Source organism: Rhinoraja longicauda, chromosome 1 (assembly GCF_053455715.1).
Source record: "Rhinoraja longicauda isolate Sanriku21f chromosome 1, sRhiLon1.1, whole genome shotgun sequence".
Taxonomy (NCBI): Eukaryota; Metazoa; Chordata; class Chondrichthyes; order Rajiformes; family Arhynchobatidae; genus Rhinoraja; species Rhinoraja longicauda.
The window spans coordinates 125071675-125094350 of NC_135953.1; the positions used below are offsets into that span (position 1 = coordinate 125071675).

The 22676-nt window shown below is 42.1% G+C and overlaps 1 protein-coding gene across 3 annotated transcripts in view; it reads left to right on the forward strand.

Moving 5' to 3' along the window:
• The first annotated feature begins 1905 nt into the window (after positions 1–1905).
• ttc29 (tetratricopeptide repeat domain 29) overlaps positions 1906–22676 on the forward strand; it is a 237649-nt gene continuing 216878 nt past the window's right edge. The window contains exons 1-3 of one of the 3 annotated variants that reach the window (XM_078406097.1): positions 1906–2088; positions 3892–4048; positions 7224–7313. In XM_078406097.1, coding sequence (XP_078262223.1) covers positions 3939–4048; positions 7224–7313 — 200 coding nt within the window. In that variant the 5' untranslated portion in view covers positions 1906–2088; positions 3892–3938. Of the gene's footprint in view, positions 2089–3891; positions 4049–7223; positions 7337–22676 lie in introns of those variants that run through there. The other 2 variants (XM_078406087.1, XM_078406107.1) reach the window with 2 other exon arrangements.

A 22676-nucleotide genomic window follows, 5' to 3' on the forward strand; every position in this document is an offset into this window, starting at 1 on the left:
TGTCTGAGTTAAATTCCATCTACAATCTTTGGCCCATTTTCCCCAATTGATCTAGATCCTGTTGTAACCTTGGACAACCTACTGTACTATAAACCAAATTTGTTCTCATCCACAAACTCATTCATCAAGCCATGCACAGTCTCATTCAAATCATTGTGTGTCTTGCTGCTTTTTTTCGTATGGCTCTATGGTAATTCGCATATCACTGTACCTTAATTGGTACACATGACAATAAAAGACTTTTGAAACCTTTGAAGGAATGGGTGACATTTCGGGTGGTCCACAGATCTGTTGCACCTGGCTAGAGGCGCTGTCTGGCTCGGTTATTTTGCGTGGCTTTACCTTCTTTAAGGAAGCTCTAACTTCATTCCCAGACTTGAGATTACAGGGTCGTTAAGTGCTGTGCATGTGTGTCACTGTCTCTTTCAATGTGTTCATAAAAAGCATTGAGTTTATCTGGAAATTATACATCATTAACACTTAAACTATCCAATTTCATATTGTAGAAAATGATGGCGTTCGAGCCCTGCCAGAACCACCATGTGTTCGTCCATGATCTCAGTTTAGCCCAGAATTATCTTTTTGTGCTCTTGTTGGCCTTCAGGAGTCATACTGTGCACTGCGGCACGGTGGCGCAGCGGTAGAGTTGCTGCCTTACAGCGAATGCAGCGCCGGAGACTCAGGTTTGATCCTGACTACGGGCGCCGTCTGTACGGAGTTTGTACGTTCTCCCCGTGACCTGCGTGGGTTTTCTCCGAGATCTTCGGTTTCCTCCCACACTCCAAAGACGTACAGGTATGTAGGTTAATTGACTGGGTAAATGTAAAAATTGTCCCTAGTGTGTGTAGGATAGTGTTAATGTGTGGGGATCGCTGGGCGGCGCGGACTCGGTGGGCCGAAGGGCCTGTTTCCGCGCTGTATCTCTAAATCTAAAAAAAAATCTAAATACTTGGTTCAGATTGCAACATGATCTTTGCTGCAACCATTCAGTAGTCCCTCTTTTTACCAACAAAATTACAATAAGGGTTATTCATCCTTGGAGACAAGAAACTGCAGTAATATGCAGCAAGCAAGCAAGCAGCAGGACAGCAGCATCTCTGCCGGCAAAGAGATAGTTGATGATGCTGCTCGAGCTCCTCCAAGCGCTTTGTGTTTTGCTTTAATCACTCGAGTTTAATCACTCTGGTCTCTTGCCCAGAGTACGTGAACCGGGGACCGGAGGACACAGGTTTAAGGTGAAGGGGAAAAAAATTAATAGGAATCCGAGGGGTAACATTTTCACACAAAGGGTGGTGGGTGTATAGAACAAGCTGTCAGAGGAGGTAGTTGAGGCTGGGACTATCCCAATGTTTAAGAAACAGTTAGACATGTACATGGATAGGACATGTTTGGAAGGATATGGACCAAATGCGGGCAGGTGGGATTAGTGTAGCTGGCCAGCGTGGGCAAGTTGGGCCTGATTCCACGCTCTACTATGACTCTACCTACTATGCCACAGAAGGTAGTTGAGGCCAGTTAATTGGCTATATTTAAGAGGGAGTTAGATGTGGCCCTTGTGGCTAAAGGGATCAGGGGGTATGGAGAGAAGGCAGGTACGGGATACTGAGCTGGATGATCAGCCATGATCATATTGAATGGCGGTGCAGGCTCGAAGGGCCGAATGGCCTACTCCTGCACCTATTTTCTATGTTTCTACGAGTTGTACTTGTGTAAACTTTGCTGCGTGTCTTTTTTTTGTTCTCAACGCGTTATACTTCCACTCAAGTTGAGCGAGGTTCCCCAGGATCTGAGCTGCACTCACTTGCATCCTTGTCGCTGTCTGCCCGGTGCAGAGAGGTGGGTGACCGCCCCCCCTGTCTGTGGTCGTGGGCGACCGTTGGCCGGGCATCGCCCAGGCCTCCCTGTCGTGTCACCGCGCCGCTCCCGAGAGCGCCCGCGCGGCCGTTGTCATGGAGATGGCGGCGGCAACGGCGGCGGCGGGCCTGGTGATCCACGGCAAGCACAAGTGTCGCGGCAAAGTGGCTGCTCCCGGTCCGCACTGAACCTGTCCTCAGCGGACCCATCTCTCTCCACTCCCTCCCCACACCGGTGAGACGATGGCAACATTTTTACTTCCAGCTATTTTTTGTTTCTCTCGTCTCTGGAGAATGGGTCCAAGTGTGAACAAGTTGTTGCAGGCGCTGGAACATGGCACGGGCCCGAGGTCGGGGTGAAGGGATCATAAATTCCTCATCGGCGAGGTCGAATGTCTAACACTGTTGATCCATTCCCATCAGCAGCGATTGCATCGCTCACTTTCTTGCACCTTCAACGTGAAGCGTTAACTGTTTCTCTTACCGCAGATGCTCTCCGACCTGCTGAGTATTTCCAGCATTTTCTGTTTCATTTTAACATTGCCTAAAGTTGTCGCCGCATCTTCTTTACAATTTAATATTTAACTTTCTTTCCTAACCTTTCCTTTTAATACTCACGCATCTAATTTATTTAGTTGTACTTTTTAAATTTATTTAATTACTGTCTACCATTCAAGTGAATGGTAGGCCAGCAGTTATTTCAAGGGGAATATCAGTTATTGATATGTATGTTACCCATCAGCGCGATTTTGTGTTATATGCAGTTGGGTTTATTGTCTGTTGATAGGAATAGCGTGGCTTTCTATTAAGTGGCATTAGTTTTTGAAATCTGTCAGTGCAGTTTTGACATATGGAGTATTATAGATCCCCTGACTGATTTAACCAGCTCCTGTAAACCTTTCTGGTAATACATACCCATGTATTCAATTTACTTTTATTTATTATATGCCTTTCCATTATTCCCTAATTTCTTGCTGGTTTAATTTTCTATTTTTATTGGGTTGATTTATTTTCAGGTTGTTCCTATACACCTAGTATTTGTAGAGACGACACCGTTCCTGCCAGTTTTTCCTGACCATCCAACTTTCACCCACGTACAATTTTTCCCACAACTAATAGAGTTTCCATACCCAAGTATGTATGTACCACCACCCCCTTCTCAGGTACCTTCCCCTGCAACCGCAGAAGATGCAACTCCTGTCCCTATACCTCCTCCCTCGACTGTCCAGGGACCCCGACAGTCCTTTCAGGTTAGACAGAGGTTTGCTTGCACCTCCTCCACCTTCATCTATTATATCCGTTGTTCAAGATGTGGACTTATACATCGGCGAGACCAAACGCTGACTGGGCGATCGTTTTGGTTAACACCTTTGCTCAGTCCGCCTGAACCTATCTGATCTTCCGGTTGTTAAATACTTTAATTCTCCTTCCCATTCCTACACAGACCTTTCTGTCCTAGGTCTCCTCCATTATCAGAGTGAGGCTAAACGCAAATAGGGGAAACAGCATCTCATATTTCGCTTGGGCAGCTTATACCCCAGTGGTATGAATGTTGATTTCTCTAACTTCAAGTAGCCCCTGCATTCCCTCTCTCTCTATTCCTCCCTCACTTGTCGCACTAGCATCTCGTTTTCATCTAACAAACAGTTAACAATGGCCTGTTTCCTTAATCTCGTTACTTCTTTGCTTGTCTTTCATTCATTAATCTTTATCTCTCTACATCATCGCCTATATCTCTCGTTTCCCTTATCCCTAACCAGTCTGAAGAAGGATCTCGACCCGAAACATCACCCATTTCTTCTCTCCAGAGATGCTACCTGTCCCGCTGAGTTACTCCACATTTCTGTGCCTATCATCCATACCCAAGTAAATCTGTAAATTTCTTGTATTCTGATCTTGATAACAAGCAATAGTTTAAAAATACAGAGAATAAAGATTATTTTAACCATGGATATTTTCCCAATTGTCATGAAATATTGAAGTAGTGAACATTTTTCCAATCAGTTGAACTGACTATGTTATATTCTGTGTATTGCAGGAGTTCAGGATTTGCAGAGTTCTTAGCCTAGCTTGTCACAGTTTACAATGTCACTAGTTGAAAAGCAGTATGCAAAAAGGACACAGCCTACTCTGCAGGAACATGAACAAAAGTGTGATTTTCCACATTCTAAACAATTTCAGAGACCAACCTCTCGGTAAGTGTTCATTGAAATAACAGCCATTTTTTAATGGATTTACATGTACATGATAGTACTCTTAATCTATAAATATCTCTTGAATAAAACATGTCGAAACAGTGGTTAAGTTTTTTGTTCATGTGTTTTATCATATACCGAATGGCATGATTGCAAATTTTACCGGCAAAAGAAAATGCTTAATTCAATTGTAGGACCACAGCATGAAATAAAATATGTTTGAATGCAACAAGACACAGAGCATGTTTAAGCATGGGTTGATAAATGTCTTAGATTTGTCGAGAAACAGGTCCTTTGACTTACCATGTTTATGCCGACCATTAAGGGCCATCAAAACTAATCCCATTTCTGTGCACTTGGTCTACATTGCCTTCTTTACCTCGGAGATTCAAGTGCTCCAGATACTTTAAAGTGGCAAGTGATATTTGTGTCATATTAGTGCCATGTAATCATCATTACACAAAAACGTCCAATTTCCTACCCTTACCATTCATAGGATTACCTTTGCTGAATTCACCAGGTCCCTTTATCTACACTCTTTTAAACACACTGGGGCTTCATTCCTATGTTCCTTAAACTAATATATTATACTGCTGTGACTCTAAAAAAAGTGAATTGCAAGTGTGTTTGAGTATTAAATTAAATTTAATATCATTAAATAATCTGGAAAATCTGCCAGTCTGGCACCATCAGTGAACCCATGATGTGAGATGAAGAGGAATTCTATGTTATGAAGTGACTTAGTGTGAGGGCATCTCTTTTACAATGGATAGTTTGTTGAACGTTAACAATAGCACTCTTTCTCCAATATAGTTCACAAAGCTAGGCTGTAGAAACAGATTCACGGGATATAAAGTGAGAGACTGAGGGGAAAGAGTTGAAATGAACTTAAGAAAAATGTTGACAGAGGTATAAAAATTGAGGGTTTGAGTTGCTTTGCAAAATGATCCTGCAATAATGTCGAGTCAAGAGTGTTTTATTGTCATATATATGAAACAGAATATTGACATTCTTACTTTCAGCAGCACAAAAGGTTTGTAAACATGGTGCTTAAATGTCCATGTCCATGGTGCTTAAATGTAACGCTATCCATAGTGCAACCAAAGTAGTTCGGAGTTTAGTTGGAGTTTGTAGTGCTCAATAGCCTGATGGTTGTTGGAAAGAAGCTGTTCCTTTGAGGAGGTAAAAATGATGATTGATGAGATAGGGCAGTGGATGTTGTTTACATAGATTTTAGTAAGGCATTTGTCAAAGACCTCATGATAGATTGACCCAGAGGATTAAGGCATACTAGACTGAGGTGGATCCGTTGGGTCCAAATCTCTCCTGCGGGCCTCTGCTGGGGCAACCCTCCCCCAACTGACGATCCTGGGGGGGGGGAGGGAGCGCATCTATTATAGTTAGCGGCAGCTCGTGGGCTCAGCAGCCCCCTCCCCCTCATTTGGCCCCAAGCCTCTCCTGCATTGGTCCAGCACCCTCTCCTCCCCCACCCTCACCCACTCCATCTCCCCTCCAACCCCCTTATCCCCCCTCCTTCCCTCCCCTCCCACTCATGCACTCAATCCTCCCTCAACCCTCCCCTCCCCCTCGAGCACTCAACCACTCCAGCCCTCCTCAACCTCCCTTATCCCCCCTCCCTCACCCACCCACCCACTCCATCCCCCCTCAACCCCCCAAACCTCTCCTGCATTGTTCTAGCACCCTCCCCTCCATTTCCCCTTCCCCTCCATTCCCCCTTCCCCTCTTCTCCCGCAGTCACCCACTCCATCCCCCCTCAACCACCTTTTCCTCCCCCTCACTCACCCATTCCATCCCCCCTCAACCCCCCTTATCCCCCTCCTCCCCTCCACCCCACTCACCTAATCCATCCCCCTCAACCTCTCTCCCCGCACTCACCCACTCCACCCCCCCTCAACCCCCTTCCTCATCTCCCCTCCTCATCTTCCCCCTGCCCCTCCTCACCCACTCAACCACTCCATCCCCCCTCACGTTGCCGAGCAGTCGAAATATCGTAGATCACCCCAACTGCGCACGCGCGGAGTGACGTTGAAAACGCAGCTCGTCCTCCCGGGGGGGGGGGGGGGGGGGGGGGTTAGAGGGGGGTGAGTGGGTGAGGGAGGGGGTGCTGAAGGATAAGGGGGGGTTGAGGGGGGATAGAGTGGGTGAGGGGGGAGGTGAAGAGGGGGTTCAGGGGGGATGGTGGGGAGGGGAGGAGGGGGGTTCAGGGGGGATGGAGTGGGTGAGTTAGCAACGGCTCGTCGGCCCGGAACGGAACCCCCCCCCCCCCCCCATTGGCCGCCACACCCATCGCTCTGGCAGGTCCCATTGTGACGTCAAACGCGTCTGACGCCCAGGGACATGGAAAAGGTCTTTTTTTAACTTTAAAATGTCTCTAGCTTTAAAAATATAAGACCAATTTGAATGAAACTTGCATTAAGGTGACCTCAGACCAATGATGAGTAAGGTGGTCCTAAAATTGTCGCGCTATCGTGTGATGGGGGCACATAAATAAGGAAGGATCAAACAAACAAGATGAGAGTTTTAATAATATAATATAGATGAAATACACAGTGACTTGGTAGATTAGATTCAAAATTGGCTTGGCCCTAGAAGATAGAGGGTGGTGATGGAGGGGTGTTTCCTTGACTAGAGAGCTGTAACCAGTGATGTGAAATAGACACATTAGTGATGATTAAGAGGTATTTCGATGGGCACATGAACACACAGGGAATGTATTGATACGGATCACTTGCAGGCAGATGGTTTTTTAATTCGGCATCATGTCGACACAGATATCGTAGGGCAATGGACCTGTTTCTGTGCTGCACTGTTCTATGTTCCATGTAAGGTGAGTTGAAATGTAAATCATTGGGACATTTTGCAGACAGTCCATCTGAAAAGAGGACAATCTTTACCTGAGCATACAAATAAAGGCACTCTACCGATTTAAGAATAAGTCCGTACTTACAACAACATTCCTGTATGTTAATTAGACTCTACCGGGGTTAATTCAACACTCCTTAAAGAAAGTGCTGATGAGTCCCACAAAAACCAGTAATTTTTTTAAACAGTCTTAAGAGAGTAGATCTTTTGGATGCTTGCTTACACATCTGGGAAACCAGAAGCATTAATAAGGTTATCTTTGTGATAATCCTACTTTAAATTCATTTTCTAGAGTACCACCAAGAAAAGAACGACGAGCAGAAGCAAAACGTTTAGAAGCACGACATAAGAGTCTGAAAGTCAGCAAACAAGTCATTAATGAGTAAGTCAATTTTAATTAACAAGGTATGTTATTTGAAATATCTTTAGCATTTTTAAACAATGTTTTAATGAAAGTATGTTGAGCATTCAGAAGTAGCAATTTTGGAACCAACATTTATTGTCCATCCCCAATTACCCTTGAAAAGGTGGTGTTGAGCCACCTTCTTTATCTGCTGTAATTATCCCTATAGTGTTGATGGGTAGTTTTCCACAATATCTTATATGGATCAGTGTCAAATTTTGATCACTAGCATTCCTAAGGAGCACTTTACAAAGTTATGTTAAAGGCAATAAATATGATGATAATGATTAAAAAAATGCATATCTTAAATGGCACGACTTCTTTCCAAGTAGTTGCAAGCAATCTCTCACTTTTTGCTAAGTGACTAGATTGAACCATATTCATTAGGTTCGATACAAATCCATCTGCATAAGTCAGCAATGATATAAGGCAGGATAGCTTTAAAGATAGACACAAAATGCTGGAGTAACTCAGCGGGACAGCCAGTGTCTCTGGAGAGAAGGAATGGGTGATGTTTTGGGGTTGAGACCCTTCTTTAGACTTTGAAGTTCTTCAAAGGGATGCACTGGTGGAGCTATGTTAAATTTTATACTTCGCAGAACATCGAGCAATAATTTCCATTTATGTAATCAGTATATATATTAAAGCCATAGGTAAAAATTGTCAAAGTTATAAAATGTAATTGATCTGGTTTAAGAGGCTGGTTGGTTTAGTTTAGAGTTTAGTTTGGAGATTCAGCGTGGAAACAGGCCCTTTGGTCCACCGGGTCTGTGCCGACCAGTGATACCCGCACATTAACACTATCTACACACACTAGGGACAATTTTTACATTTACACCAAGCCAATTCACCTACATACCTGTACGTCTTTGGAGTGTGGAAGGAAACCAAAGATCTTGGAGAAAATCCACGCAGGTCACGGGGAGAACGTACAAACTCCTTACAGACAACACCCATAGTCGGGATCTAACCCGGATCTCCGGCACTGCATTCGCTGCAAGGCAGCAATGCTGTAAGGCCGCCTGCTCAACAATGTTTAGAGAGGAAAATTCCTTATCTTAAGCTTAAATAGCTGAAGAAATGCTTATGATAAGTGAGGAAATAAGGATGCAAAATCGACTAGAATTGAAGCAGGACATCTGAAATTTGACTGGAGATAAAAGAAATATGCAAGATGGTAAGATGCAGAAGGAGATACTAATACTGGCCTAGAAATTGGTGGTCCATGTGTTGCAGAGGATCTGTTTTGGGTTACACGCTCAGCTTGGTCAAATAGGATGCCTGAGATTTCACCGTGAAGTGATGGTGAAAAAAGTGGAGCATAGAAACGATGTTTGGAAATTGTCCAGGAAGTTAGTCAATGACCACTTTGACTAAATATTCCAATATTTATTCAAATAAATTTCTACTCATTCAACTCAGTTATTTAAAAAAGAATTTGCACTGCTGTAACGTACACATTCTATACAAAAACCACCATCTTCCAGAGAAGTGCAGAAATTTGCGTCATTCTCGTGATCTACATGCCATTTATATTGCTCTGTGATATGAAGAAATTACTAAGCATACAGGATACAGCTAGGATAATGTCGCATAATCACTGAAAATGTCCCATTTGCAGTACTGAAGATATGCCCTAGGGTCAGCCGCACTTCTCGCCAAGTTGTTGCAGTAAAGCTGCAAAACTGGTAATGACCTGTAAAATGAAATGCCCAGTCCACAAAAAACAATGTTGGTGGTTCATCACTGCTCCACCATTTCCCCATTAGTCCACACTCAATTATCAGCAGGATGGTCAGAAAGATCATTTAAAGCAGAGTCATTTGTTCACCAGACTAGTTACTAATGCTCAGTTTTGGTTTTGCTTGAACCACAACAATGAGCGATAGACAGCAAAAAAGAAGCACACATAAATTGACCTCCTGCCTGATCATAATCCATTTCCTTTTCCATAAATGGTAGAATCTGCAATGCTCACAAACACTGTGGTGGTTTGTTCTGCATTGTTATTTCAAAACGGTATTTTACTTTCCATGTGGTCCAACATTTCATATGTGGAATAATTTCTGCATTATCTCTTTGGACAACTGACAAGTAAAACCAATTTAACAAATTTTGTGGCAATTCACCATAAATATAAATATTCAAGTCGATGATTTGTTATTTTACTAAATCGATAATAATAAAGATCACTGATTTGATGTAATTAAAAAAATCACTTGTTCAATCATTATAACTCAGCATACTTAATTCTAAAAGGATAAAATTGCTTTGTGCAATTCTCCAAACATTGCTTTACGACTCTGGATTCTATATAATAAAATAAATAATTTGTCTTCTTAAGTTAGTGATTATAGCTGAAAGAAACATTTTGCACTATCAGACACAAATATTTGGATGCAATTGGACAGTTTCCTTTTTTTATTTGTTGTAGATATTTATTCAATAGGATTTTGAAATAATGTGACAAAGGCAGCACATATTGATTAGTTAAAGATAAAGAAATATATTTATTTTAGCTTGTTTAACTTGAAGTACCAATAGTTGTTTTATTCTTCAGGCTATGTGATTATTATTTTACTTTAAAGGAACATTCAGCCTACAAACCTAAAGTACTGTTGAGAACGTAATTTAGCCTTGATTAACATTGACAGGTTTTAGCATGCTGTTGGTATTTGTTTTCTTTTTATGGTTGTCTCTTCAGCATAATTTCAGCTGCAGTGTTTAAGCAAATGTCAGAAGCATACTGGTGGCAATAGATAATAGTGTGCAAGAATTAGGTACATTTGAAGGCAGTGTTGCAATAGGGAGTGCCAATGGGCAGAAAGCCTAAAAAAATACAGCAACCTTTGAAAAATTGAACTTGTGGAAAATTGAAAAAAGGCAAATGTAAAGAAAATAAATAAATGCTTAGCAAGTAACTCATGCAATACTCTGCCGTGATGGTATCCAACTTGGAGGTGACAGAAAATGAGCTACATGCAAGGAGGTTATCACTTTGTAACAATGCATGTTTTGTTGCCTCCATCACAGTGAGGGGGTGTTTGGAGTCACTGTGATGGACGTTTGTGTTGGGGTCGTGTGTCTTGTGTTCTTTTTTTTTTGTTTTCTTTTTTTGTGACTGCTATGTAATTTCGTTTGGTACCTTGGTACCGAATGACAAATAAAGCTCTGTATATCCATATCCATGACATCTTACCCTTAGATGAACATGCAGAATATCTAACAGGAAGTAAAATATGATTTCAGATACATATGATAGTAATTGAGTCATAGAGCTATACAGAAACTACTCATCCCTACTGGTCAAGTTGTCTCACTGAGCTGGTTCTACTTGCCCGCACCTGGTCTACATCCCTCCAAATTTCGCTTATCCATGTACCTGTCTAAATGTTTTTTAAATGTTGTAATTGTGCCTGATTGTACCACTTCCTCCGACAGCTTGCTCCGCATATGTCCCAACCTCTGTTTGAAAAATATATTCCTCACGTTCTTCTTAAATCTTTCCCCTCTCATCTTAAACCTATGCCAACTAGTTTTAGACATCCCTATCCTGGGGAAAACACTGGTTGTTCACCTTATTTATGCCCCTCATGATTTTATAAATTTTTATAAGGTCGCTCCTCAGTCTCCTGTGCTTTGGGGGGAAAAAAGATACAGTAACTCAAACCCATATAACTCAAACCCACCAGACCCAGTATTAACTCCGTAAATCATTTTTGCATGTTTCCAATTTCATGACTCTTCTTGTAGCAGACTGATCAGAACTGCACACAGTGCTCCAGATGTAATCTTACCAGCTGTAGCATGATGTCCCAATTCCTCCACTCAATACAGGAATGCATTCCTGCAATCATTGAAAGAAAGCTTGCCAAATGCCTTCTTCACCACCCTGTTTAGTTAGTTGTCACTTTTATGAAATGATGTACCTGCACCCCTGGGTTTCCCAGGGGCCTACCATTTATTCTCTCCTGGTTCATCAAACTGCAACACCTCACATTTATCTGAACTCCAAATTTATCTGAACATAAACTCGATCTGCCATTCCTCGGCTCATTGGTTCAGTTAATCTCGATCTCATTATGATCATCTTTACCTTTGTCCATGCACCTACATACCTACATTCACAACCAAGGAATGAATATAAATAATGAACCACAATGGACCCAGCAGCAATACCCTGTGGTACACCACATGTTGCAGGTCTCCAGTCTCAAAAACAACCCTGTACCACCACCTTCTGTTACCTGCATCCAAGCCATGTGACCTAAACTTTCAGACCAGCTTACCATGCAGTACCTTGTCAAAGGCCTTGCTAACATCTGCATCGACAATGATGAATATACTGCCCTCATCAATCTTCATAAAAAAACTCCATCATATTGGTGAGACATGATTTCCCATGCACAAAGTCCTGCTGGCTATCCCTTATGGCGGCGCGCACGGACGCAGCGGCTCACAGCTCTCCCTTTCGGTGCGTTTTATGTGTGTTATCTGTGTTATGTCTGTTAGTCAATTTTAGTCATGCAAACCAGGCAAATCAGGCAAATCCTACCTACAACCGAAAGGATCTTCTGATCATAGGATTCCAGTGCAATCGGGACCTTGTGCGCGAATTTCCACACCCGCGAAATATACCGGAAGAGATAGCCAGGACACCGGGCGCTCCGTGGATAGTTGTCGGCGCGAACAGGCGTCGCAGGCGGAGGAGAAACAGGAAGCAAAAGCGAGGATGCCGGTCCGGTATACTTGCCAAGCTAAAGAGACAGCCACACAAACCACCGCTACCCAGCATGTTTCTCACCAACGCCAGATCCATCATCAACAAAATGGACGAACTAAAACTACAGATATCAGCAAACAAACTCGTGGAGGACTGTTGCATTCTCTTAGTAACAGAGACATGGCTTCGTCCACTTATCCCAGGCGGAGCCATTGAGCTAGCCGGGCGTACAGCGTTTCGTTGGGACAGAAACATCGACTCCGGTAAGAGCAAGGGGGGGGGGGGGTTATGCATTTACGTGCACAACAGCTGGTGCACTAACATCCAAATCATAGATAGCCACTGTTCTCCTGATCTGGAGTCCCTAACAGTTAAATGCAGGCCTTTTTACCTTCCTCGCTAATTTACAGGGGTTATAGTAACAGCAGTCTACATCCCACCGAATGCTAACGCTAGCACAGCTTTAGGCTACCTGCTCGGTGCAATAAACTCACAACAGAGCACATATCCAGAAGCAGCCCACATCATAGCCGGGGACTTCAACCATGCAGACCTAAAGTCAGTTCTCCCGAAACTTGAACAACACATAAGATGTGCTACCAGGGGGAAAAACACACTAGACAAGGTTTACTCAAATATTAAGAAGGGTTTCAGGTCAGCACCACTACCACACCTGGGGCAGTCAGATCACCTGTCCATATTCCTAACTCCAGCATACACCCCACTCAGGAGGAAAGCTCCAGTCACCATAAAGACTGTTAAGACATGGCCTGAAGGAGCTTCCTCGCAGCTGCAGGATTGCTTCGAAAGGACCAACTGGGATATTTTTGAGGATCAGGACTTGGAGGAGTACACATCAACTGTACTTTGCTACATCCAAAACTGTGTTGACAATGTCACCGTCGACAAACGCATCCGGTTGTATCCCAATCAAAAACCCTGGATGACAAAGGATGTCAGGTCTCTCCTCAAGGACCGTAACACCGCCTTCAGGTCTAGTGATAGAGCTCTATACAGTGCTGCTAGAACCAACCTGAAGAGAGGCATCAAGGATGCCAAAGCATCCTACAAGAGGAAGATTGAGGACCACTTTTCCAACAATGACCCACGGCGGGTATGGCAAGGCATCCAGCACATCACCAACTACAAGACCAGCAACCGCACGACTGCCGACGGCGACGCCTCGCTGGCAGAGGAACTTAACTGTTTCTTTGCTCGTTTCGAGGTGAAAGCTACAGTGGCAGACATAACACCCTCTCCAGCACCTGACAGCAACACCTTCACTGTGCAGGAGTATGATGTTAAGCGCGTGCTCAGAGCAGTGAATCCCAGGAAAGCTGCAGGCCCCGTTGGTGTGACGGGCAGAGTGCTGAGGGAATGTGCAGACCAATTATCTGAGGTCTTCACAAAAATCTTCAACCTGTCCCTTTTAAAATCCACCATCCCTCCCTGCCTGAAGTCCGCCACAATCAACCCACTGCCGAAAAAGTCTGTCATCAGCGGTCTTAACGACTACCGTCCGGTAGCACTCACACCGGTCATCACAAAGTGCTTCGAGAGACTGGTCCTGCAGCACATCAAAGCCAGCCTCCCACCCACCTTCGACCCACACCAGTTTGCCTACAGAGCAAATAGGTCTACAGGGGATGCCATCGACACTGCTCTTCACACTGCACTGACCCACCTTGAACACCAGGGGAGCTATGTGAGGATGCTCTTCCTCGACTTCAGCTCTGCCTTTAACACGGTCATCCCGAGCAGACTGGTCACCAAACTTTCCGACCTTGGATTTTCCCAAACCATCTGCCAATGGATCAAGGACTTCCTGACCAACCGCCCCCAGACCGTCAAAATAGGCCCTCACCTCTCCTCCACCATTACACTGAGCACCGGCTCACCACAGGGCTGTGTGTTGAGCCCCATCCTTTACTCCCTCTACACTCACGACTGCGCCCCCACCCATCCCACCAACACCATCATCAAGTTCGCGGATGACACGACTGTGGTTGGACTCATCTCAGAAGGAGATGAGACAGCCTATAGGGATGAAATCCAAAGGCTGGCAGCATGGTGTTCAGTGAACAATCTGGTCCTGAACTCCTCCAAAACAAAGGAACTTATAATTGACTTTAGAAAAACCAGTGTAGACTACGACCCACTCTACATCAATGGGGTCTGTGTGGAAAGGGTACCAGCTTTCAGGTTCCTGGGTACGCACATCGCAGAGGATCTTACCTGGTCTACCAACACCATCACCACAGTAAAGAAGGCACAGCAGAGACTCCACTTCCTGAGGATCCTCAGGAAAACCAACCTGCAGGAGAAGCTCATGATGTCCTTCTATCGCTGCTCCATCGAGAGTGTGCTGGCATACTGTATAACCACATGGTATGCCAGCTGCTCAGAAAAGGACAGGAAGGCCCTTCAGAGGGTCATCACGACGGCCCAGAAGATCATCGGCTGCTCACTGCCCTCCCTGGAGCACCTGTTCAGCCTACGCTGCCTCAGTAGAGCAGGCAAAATAATAAAAGATCCATCCCACCCCGGCCACCGTCTGTTTGTTCATCTGCCCTCTGGTCGACGTTTCAGGTCGATCAAATCCCGAACAAACAGACTTAAGAACAGTTTTTACCCCAGGGCCATACGAGAACTGAACACTACCTTTGCACTAGGCAACACCGTTAAAAAATCTTGTACTTAATATAATTGTATTTAATTGTATTTTATGTATTTATTTGTTTTTGCATTTATTGCATATATGTTTGTACGCACCGTCAGGATTGGCTATTTTTTAATTTCGTTGTACTCGTTGCAATGACAATAAATGAATATTATTATTATTATTATTATTATTATTATTAATCAGTCCTTGTCTTTCCAAACTCTATCTCTCAGAATTCACTCCAATAACTTACCCACTACTGATGTAAGGCTCACCCGTCTGAATTTTCCTAACTCTATATCCCCATTTACCATTGAATTTATTTTTACTCCTCCAACTTGGCTAACCGCTTGATGGTGCTGCGGTCAGTTTGCTCCACAGTCAATAGACTTTATTGTCAGTCGTACCCAAATATAGTGATTTTTTTTGTTTTGCATCCAATCCTGTAAAATCATACTATACATAAGCACAATCATACATAAGTACAAGAGTGCAATGATTGGAGTGCAAAAATGCTAACTTCCTTCAATAGACAATAGGTGCAGGAGGAGGCCATTCGGCCCTTCGAGCCAGCACCGCCATTCAATGTGATCATGGCTGATCATTCTCAATCAGTACCCCGTTCCTGCCTTCTCCCCATACCCCCTGACTCTGCTATCCTTAAGCGAGGCAGTACACAGAATTGCCTGAGGCAACTCTGAGTCAGTACACAGAATTGTTACATTTCCTGTACACTTGTACCCTTCATGTGTCAAGTTCTTAAAAAGTTTGAGTCTTATTTTGGCCTTAAGCCTTAAATCCTAGTGGTGGCACAGAGTCAGTGATGTGGTGGTTGACCTGGCCAGACAATGCAGTCATCACTGCTTCGCTTCTGTGCGCCAGGTTGCCTCTTGCAGCTGAAATTGAAATCCCTAGAGTACTTCCATGGATGTATGGGGTGAGTTCACAGCCCGTTCACCAGCACCAATCATCTCCTCTGTCCCCCACTACCACCATCATGTAGTTGCTCATCCACCCAGCAATCTTTACATTTATCCACACGGGTTGCATGAAGCTCTTACCTGTTGCACGTTCAAGGGTTGAAGCTTCTCCAGGTTTTCCATAATGTCAAAAGTTTATATATGACCAGTCATTTTCAATAGAGCAGGAAAAAAATAAGTGACTGACACTGTATAAGAATTTAAATATTTCAACTTCAGTGCAGAAAACTTCATATTTTCACAGCACATCATAAATTATTCTATTTGCAGTACTCTTCTTTCAAATAAGTGACTTGGATGAAAAATTCAGATGAATACTATTAGAAAACCGCAATGCATTTTTAAGAAGATAGTATATACAGTAAAACTATAATTAGCATATTGTCATAGATGGAATCTGAGAATGCCTCATCTCGCTTTGTTAAAGGAAGAATGCAAAACAAAGTTTTACTTGAACTATCAAATAGATGTGAACAAAGAAACTGTTGTTCTTTATCCTTCTCAATGGCTAACATATTTGGGATCAGCAGCATTTCCTAACACATGTCTAGAGTCACTTCCTTGGCAGAGAAACTAATTTAAGGTAGTTAACTGTGCCAGGACTTTTCATCCAGAAAACAATAATTCTTTGGACAGCTTCTGGGAGAGCAAGGCTATGTGCTGTAGCTATTTACTGAGGAAATGAATTCAGTAATTTTGTAATTCAGTAAGTTCGCATTCTGGAGCAACAATTGAGTACAGTAATAATTGCAATGCAGGAAACATGATCAAGATTTTTGAACTGATTGGGAAATCCCATAATAATTCTTGTGTGTGGTTACAGGATCACACTTATGTGTTACGTGTCCTCGAACATTCCAATTCTGGGATCTCACGTTGTAGTTCCCAAAAAGTCATAACCTTCAATTTCATAGCAGTTAAATCAGCAGAGATATAGCACTTCTTGATCATACAATGAAATTCAAAAAACTGTATGAAGGAAAATTGATACAGATTGTGTCACTTTTGTGCTATCATCTGGACAACACATTCGTTCTTCAAACTGTAAAGGCATCATCTGTTGTAGCCCTTTTTTGGTAATCAAGTCTCAAAGCTCTTCTTCAACCCAGCATTTTTTTAACTCATTTACTGATTTTGATTATTCATCGTCCAGCTATGATGGCACAGGAGGTGGCGGCAGCGAGGCAACTGCTTGTATTGCTATAATTAATTTGTTGAAATGTCTAATATTTTGTTCAGGAGTTCCAGGCTTTTAATCCAGTGACAATGAAGAAAAATCAATACATTTCCAAACTAAGATGATGTATGCCTTGGAATTTGCAGGGGATGGTACTTACTGCCACTGACCAGAATATTAAAAAAGATTAGTTTAGAGAAATATCTGTCTGATATGGGTAAGTGTATCTGCTCCTGTCTATCACTGTTTACAGATAATTGAAGTCCTGTTGGCTGATCAAAAATACCAACTAGGCATTTACTTGGCAACAAGAAATCAGAAATTCCGTGGTTATATATTTTTACTTGGGATTGAGAGATTGCAAGGCCTTAATGTAAAATCTGACACAATACCCTTCTCTTTTTTCCTATCCATTTTTGATGCAAGCTGAGCCATAAAAAGCATTCCTGCTGCCGACTGGCCATGTAACATTTCCCTTTCTTCGGTGAATTTGTGGCTGAGAGGCCTTTTAAAATAATTCCCAAAAGGTTAATTTGCATGTTGAATCGGTGGTAAGGAAGGCAAATACAAGGTTAGTATTCATTTTGAGAGAACGAGAATATAAAAGCAGGGATGTAATGCCGAGGCTTTATAAGGCACTGGTCAGACTGCATTTGGAATATTGTGAGGAGTTTTGGGCCCATATGAATGAATGAATGAATGAATGAATGAATGAATAAGTTTATTTGCCAAGTATGTGCTCATACAAAGAATGTGCCTTGGTGCTCCGCTCACAAATGACAACACAAACATACAGTTAACAATTAAGAATAAAGCATAACCACATCAAAGCAATAAGGATACAACATTACGGTCTAAACATGTGGGTGAAAAATAAACCAGTGCAAAAAAGAGACTACATACTTTGGTTATTGAGTAGAACTGCTACTCGTGGAAAAAAGCTGTTTTTATGTCGCTGTGGCTGCTTTGACAGTCCAGAGTCGCCTTCCAGAGGGAAGTGCTTCAAAGATTTTGTGGCCAGAGTGAGAGGGGTCAGAGATGATCTTGCCCGCTCACTTCCTGGCCTTTGCAGTGTACAGTTCGTCAATGGGAGGAAGGCTGGGTAAATGTAAAAAAAAAAAATTTAAAATTGGCCCTAGTGTGTGTAGGATAGTGTTAATGTGCGGGGATCGCTGGGCGGCACGGACTTGGTGGGCCGAAAAGGCCTGTTTCCGGCTGTATATATATGATATGATATGATAAGGTTGCAGCCAACAACCTTCTCAGCTGATCAAACGATCCGTTGCAGTCTCCGGATGTCGTGCTTGGTGGCTGAGCCAAACCAGACCATGATGGAGAAGGTGAGGATGGACTCAATGATAGCAGTATAGAATTGGACCATCATTGCCTGTGGCAGATTGTTTTTCCTCAATTGCCGCAGGAAGTACATCCTCTGTTGGGCCTTTTTGACTGGAGTCGATGGTGGCCTCCATTTAAGGTCCCTGGAGATGATGGTTCCAAGGAACTTAAATGACTCCACAGATGTGACTGTGGTGTTGTTGATGGTGAGTGGGGGGAGGGGAGGGGGAGCTCTTCGAAAGTCTACAATTAGTTCCACAGTCTTAAGAGCATTGAGCTCCAGGTTGTTGCGATGGCACCAGGACGCCAGCTGTGTCGCTTCCCGTCTGTAGGCAGATTCCTCCCCATCCTGGATCAGTCCAATCAAGGTTGTGTCATCCGCATATCTGAGGAGGGATGTGCTGGTGTTGGAGAGGTCCAGAAGAAGTTTACAAAAATGATCCCAGGGATGATTGGATTAACGTATGATGAGTGTTTGACTGCTCTGAGCCTGTATTCGATGGAGTTGAGAAGGATGAGGGAGGGATCTCATTGAAACTTACCAAATAATGAAAGGCCTAGATAGAGTGAATATGGAGAGGATGTTTTCACGGGTGTGGAATTTCTAGATTCCACACTATAATTCCGCTATAGATTCCACTAGAATCTAGGACCAGAGGGCACAGAATAAAAGGACATACCTTTAGAAAGGAAATGAGGATGAATTTCTTTAGCCAGTGGGTGGTGAATTTGTGGGATATTTTGCCACAGACAGCTGTGAAGGCTAGGTCTTTGGGTATTTTAAAAGCGGAGATAAACAGGTTCTTGATTAGTAAGGGTGTTAAAAGTTATGGGGAGAAGGCAGGAGAATGGGGTTGAGGGGGAAAGATAGATCAGCCATGATTGAATGGCAAAGTAGACTTGATGGGCCAATTGGCCTAATTCTGCTCCTACGACATATGAACTGATGAACACCATGCCGTGAGCCTGCCACTTCTCAATATACAACCTCTATAATTTTCTAAAGGCAAATGGAGTTAAGGTATCCTTTGGTTAACTTAGTGAGCTGTTTTACTCCATAGTTCAACATTAAATATGATAAAAGCCACTTGATAAATGAATCTGTGCATTTTGTTCCAAAATAAATACACAGCCCTGTTATTGAACTTAAATTCACTAAAGGGAGTAGAATTGCTGCAGGCAAGTTTTATTAAATTTGAAGTCAGGGCCAAACACAAAGCTGTTAATCCGTTTAATGACCGGAGTATTACTTTACCAATAGAGCTCTGTTTTTGCCCATCTGATACAATCATCAACTACTTCTTCTCCAGTCTCCTCTTTTCAACTATTTGTACCCACATGACTATAATGCTGTGTGTTTTAGCCTTGTCTCCAAGTTAGGTGTAAGTTAATATATGTTTACGTCAGTGAGCTCATATTTGACTGCTTGCTTCCACTTGAATTATGTACTCTCATCATACCAAATACACACACCAAGTGCATTTACTGATCACCTCTATTTTTATGTCTGTCTTCATTCAGATACTGTTCTTCATTTAGTATTAATGTGGGTTTCAAAACCTCCATTTGCAATTAATGTTCAGTATTTATTTCAGCATGATTTCCAGTAGTGTTGCACCTTTTTAAAATGTTTAGAAAAACTGCTTTGGATCTATTTCCATATATTTAGCTGCATATCTGCAGACTGCAAACGCACTCATGAGGGTCATTGAAGGGAGGATGAACGGAGTTTAGGATGCGAGTAGTTTTGTTACTTTTGCCATTGAAAAAGATAGCACTTTCTTAACTACCAACTCTGTGCTACAAAGCAGCATTGCACGACTCCATGTACTCAATAGGACAGGCATACCAAAACTGTGTAAACTCTCATTTTCATCTTTGTTGTTTTGTCACCAGCATACCCCACCTTAAAGCACCATTTTCACAAATATCTATTCGCAATGCATGAAAAGCAGAAGGATGAACAAAATGATGAAGACCCAAGCCACTTCGGAGTTTTAATTGCCTTTACATGCAGACATCAACAATATATGCTGGATCCTTACCCATCCTCCTCATAGCACTGAAACTCTTCTAAAAAAACCTGCTGTTCTTCACTGCACTGCATGTGACTTGTCGAGGCTCAAGGTCCAGTAACTTAGAGGCCTTTTACCACATTTCACCCAATGTAAATCATGTAACCTAGGTGCTGAATCCAAGTTCCTTGGAAATTATTTGCAACAATGGTCTATTGTCACTAGACAACAGTAAATTTTAAGGAAATTTATTTCCATATTCAAATTTATGTTATTTTGCAGTACACTGCTGTAGGTATTTATATTTTATACATTAAAGCAATACCTCATGCAATTTATTTTTTTTGCAAACCAAAGTTACTACCACACCTTAGAATAAGATTTAAACAGATATTATTTTGAAATGATACCTGATTCAAATGAATAATTATTAAACAAAAAAATTAAGTTAACAAATTAAAATATGTTTAACTTTGTTTCTTCGACATTTTGACAAACTAACTTGTTCTCCATAAATATTTTTTAATAACAGAAATTTACTGTGAACATAATTTAATTATGGAAAAAAATGCTAATGCAGAAAATGAGCAAAAACGATCCAGAACAGTGTTTCTTAGCAGTAAATCTTAAAAGAAAGTTACCATGCCAATCTCACAAAACTTTGTTTTCTTGATTCATTTTTCTTTACAAACTAATTTAATTTACAGACACTTCAGATTATATTTAAAATTCAGTGCCCATTTCTTAAGGCCGCCTCAGATATTAATGCGTAATTAGGCTCTGCAATTGTTCTACATTTCCAGCAGGTGCTCCCAGAGATTACAGATTGTGTGGATAATGTTTGATGAACAATAAATAATTGGACTATTGGAATCTATTGGAACACTCAATTTGTTCGAAGATTCCAAAATCAATGGAAAGTTGGCGTGCCAAATACGCAGCTATGGTGTTTAAACCTCCATTGAAGTGCAATATTTCATAGTGAATAAAAATCTAAAAGCAGAAGATACTGGAAATCTGAATTGAAAACTGAAAATGCTCAAATGCTAGCAGGTCTGGCAGCCTCCATGGAAAGAGTATTAACAATATTTTTTGTTTTATTTCATGGTGCATGCTCACCTTAACTGCGCAAAATTGAAGCTTAAACTACCTCTGGAACATCTTTAGCATCTTCATCTTCCTCCGTTCACCCTCTTGCTAAATATCACATCCATGCACTGGTGAATTATCATTTCCGGAACAGCTGCAGGCTGACTAATGTATTATCTTGCTGAGGTGGTGTTGGTTCATGTATCTTGCACCACATTGATGTAGCATAGATGTCTAATGCAGTGAGGCATGGCATCAAGCTAGAGCCAATATTGTATATAAAGCATACAGAACGGAAACAGGCCCTTCGGCCCACCGAGTCCATGCCAACTAGTGATCCCCGCACACTAACATATCCTATACACACTAGGGACAATTTACAATTCTACCAATCCAATTAACCTACAGACATGTACGTCTTTGGAGCGTGGGAGGAAACCAGAGCAGCTGTAGAAAATCCACGCGGTCACAAGAAGAACATACAAATTCCATACAGACAGCACCCTTAGTCAGAATCAAACCTGGGTCTCTAGCGCTGTAAGGCAGCTTCTCTACCGCTGCATCACAGGTTTTATTTTTATTTCAGAGTTCCAGCACCTGCAGTTTTTTTAACATTTTCATATATTATTCAATTGCTGTTTAACTTCACCCAATTTAAAGATTGAGAAACAATAGAGAACAGAGAGTTAAATATATTGGGTTAATTAGAATAAAATTAGAAAAGGGAAAGAAATGTTAGATTAAGATAAAAGAGAGTTTCCTCCAGATGCTCCAGTTCCTTCCCACCTCCCAAAAATATGTAGGTTGATAGGTTAATTGCCATGTTGATTTGCCCGGATGTGTATATGAGAGGTAGAATCAAGTGAGTAGTTAATGGGTATGTAGGCAAAATAACATTGGTTAGCATAGGATTGATGTAAATTGGGTGGTTGATGGCCTATATCTTTTTATGACTATGAAATAGGAAAGACTGCTGGCCAGGGCACACATGGATCACAATTCTTGATGATTCTTATGTTTGTGATTTCAAATTTTACTTCAACATGGTGCTAAACCTCCTTTTTGAATGTATACTAAGCATAAAATATATTTATGACACAGCCTCTCTATTGCTCTTTTGACACAATACTATAATAACAGGCAGTGTACTTCTAGTGCAAGATGAGCATGCTTCTTGCCTGCCAAATTGGTTCCTTAAGCACCAGCAAATTAATAGATACATAAAGGTGTCACAAGGAACATTTCAGATATTGAGGGAAAGACAAAGTATCATGGAGGAAGCTCTTTGGGAGGAAGGTCTATAGGAATTTGGCACTGAAGACTATGTAATTTTTTTTAAAAGCTCCTGGTATAATGTA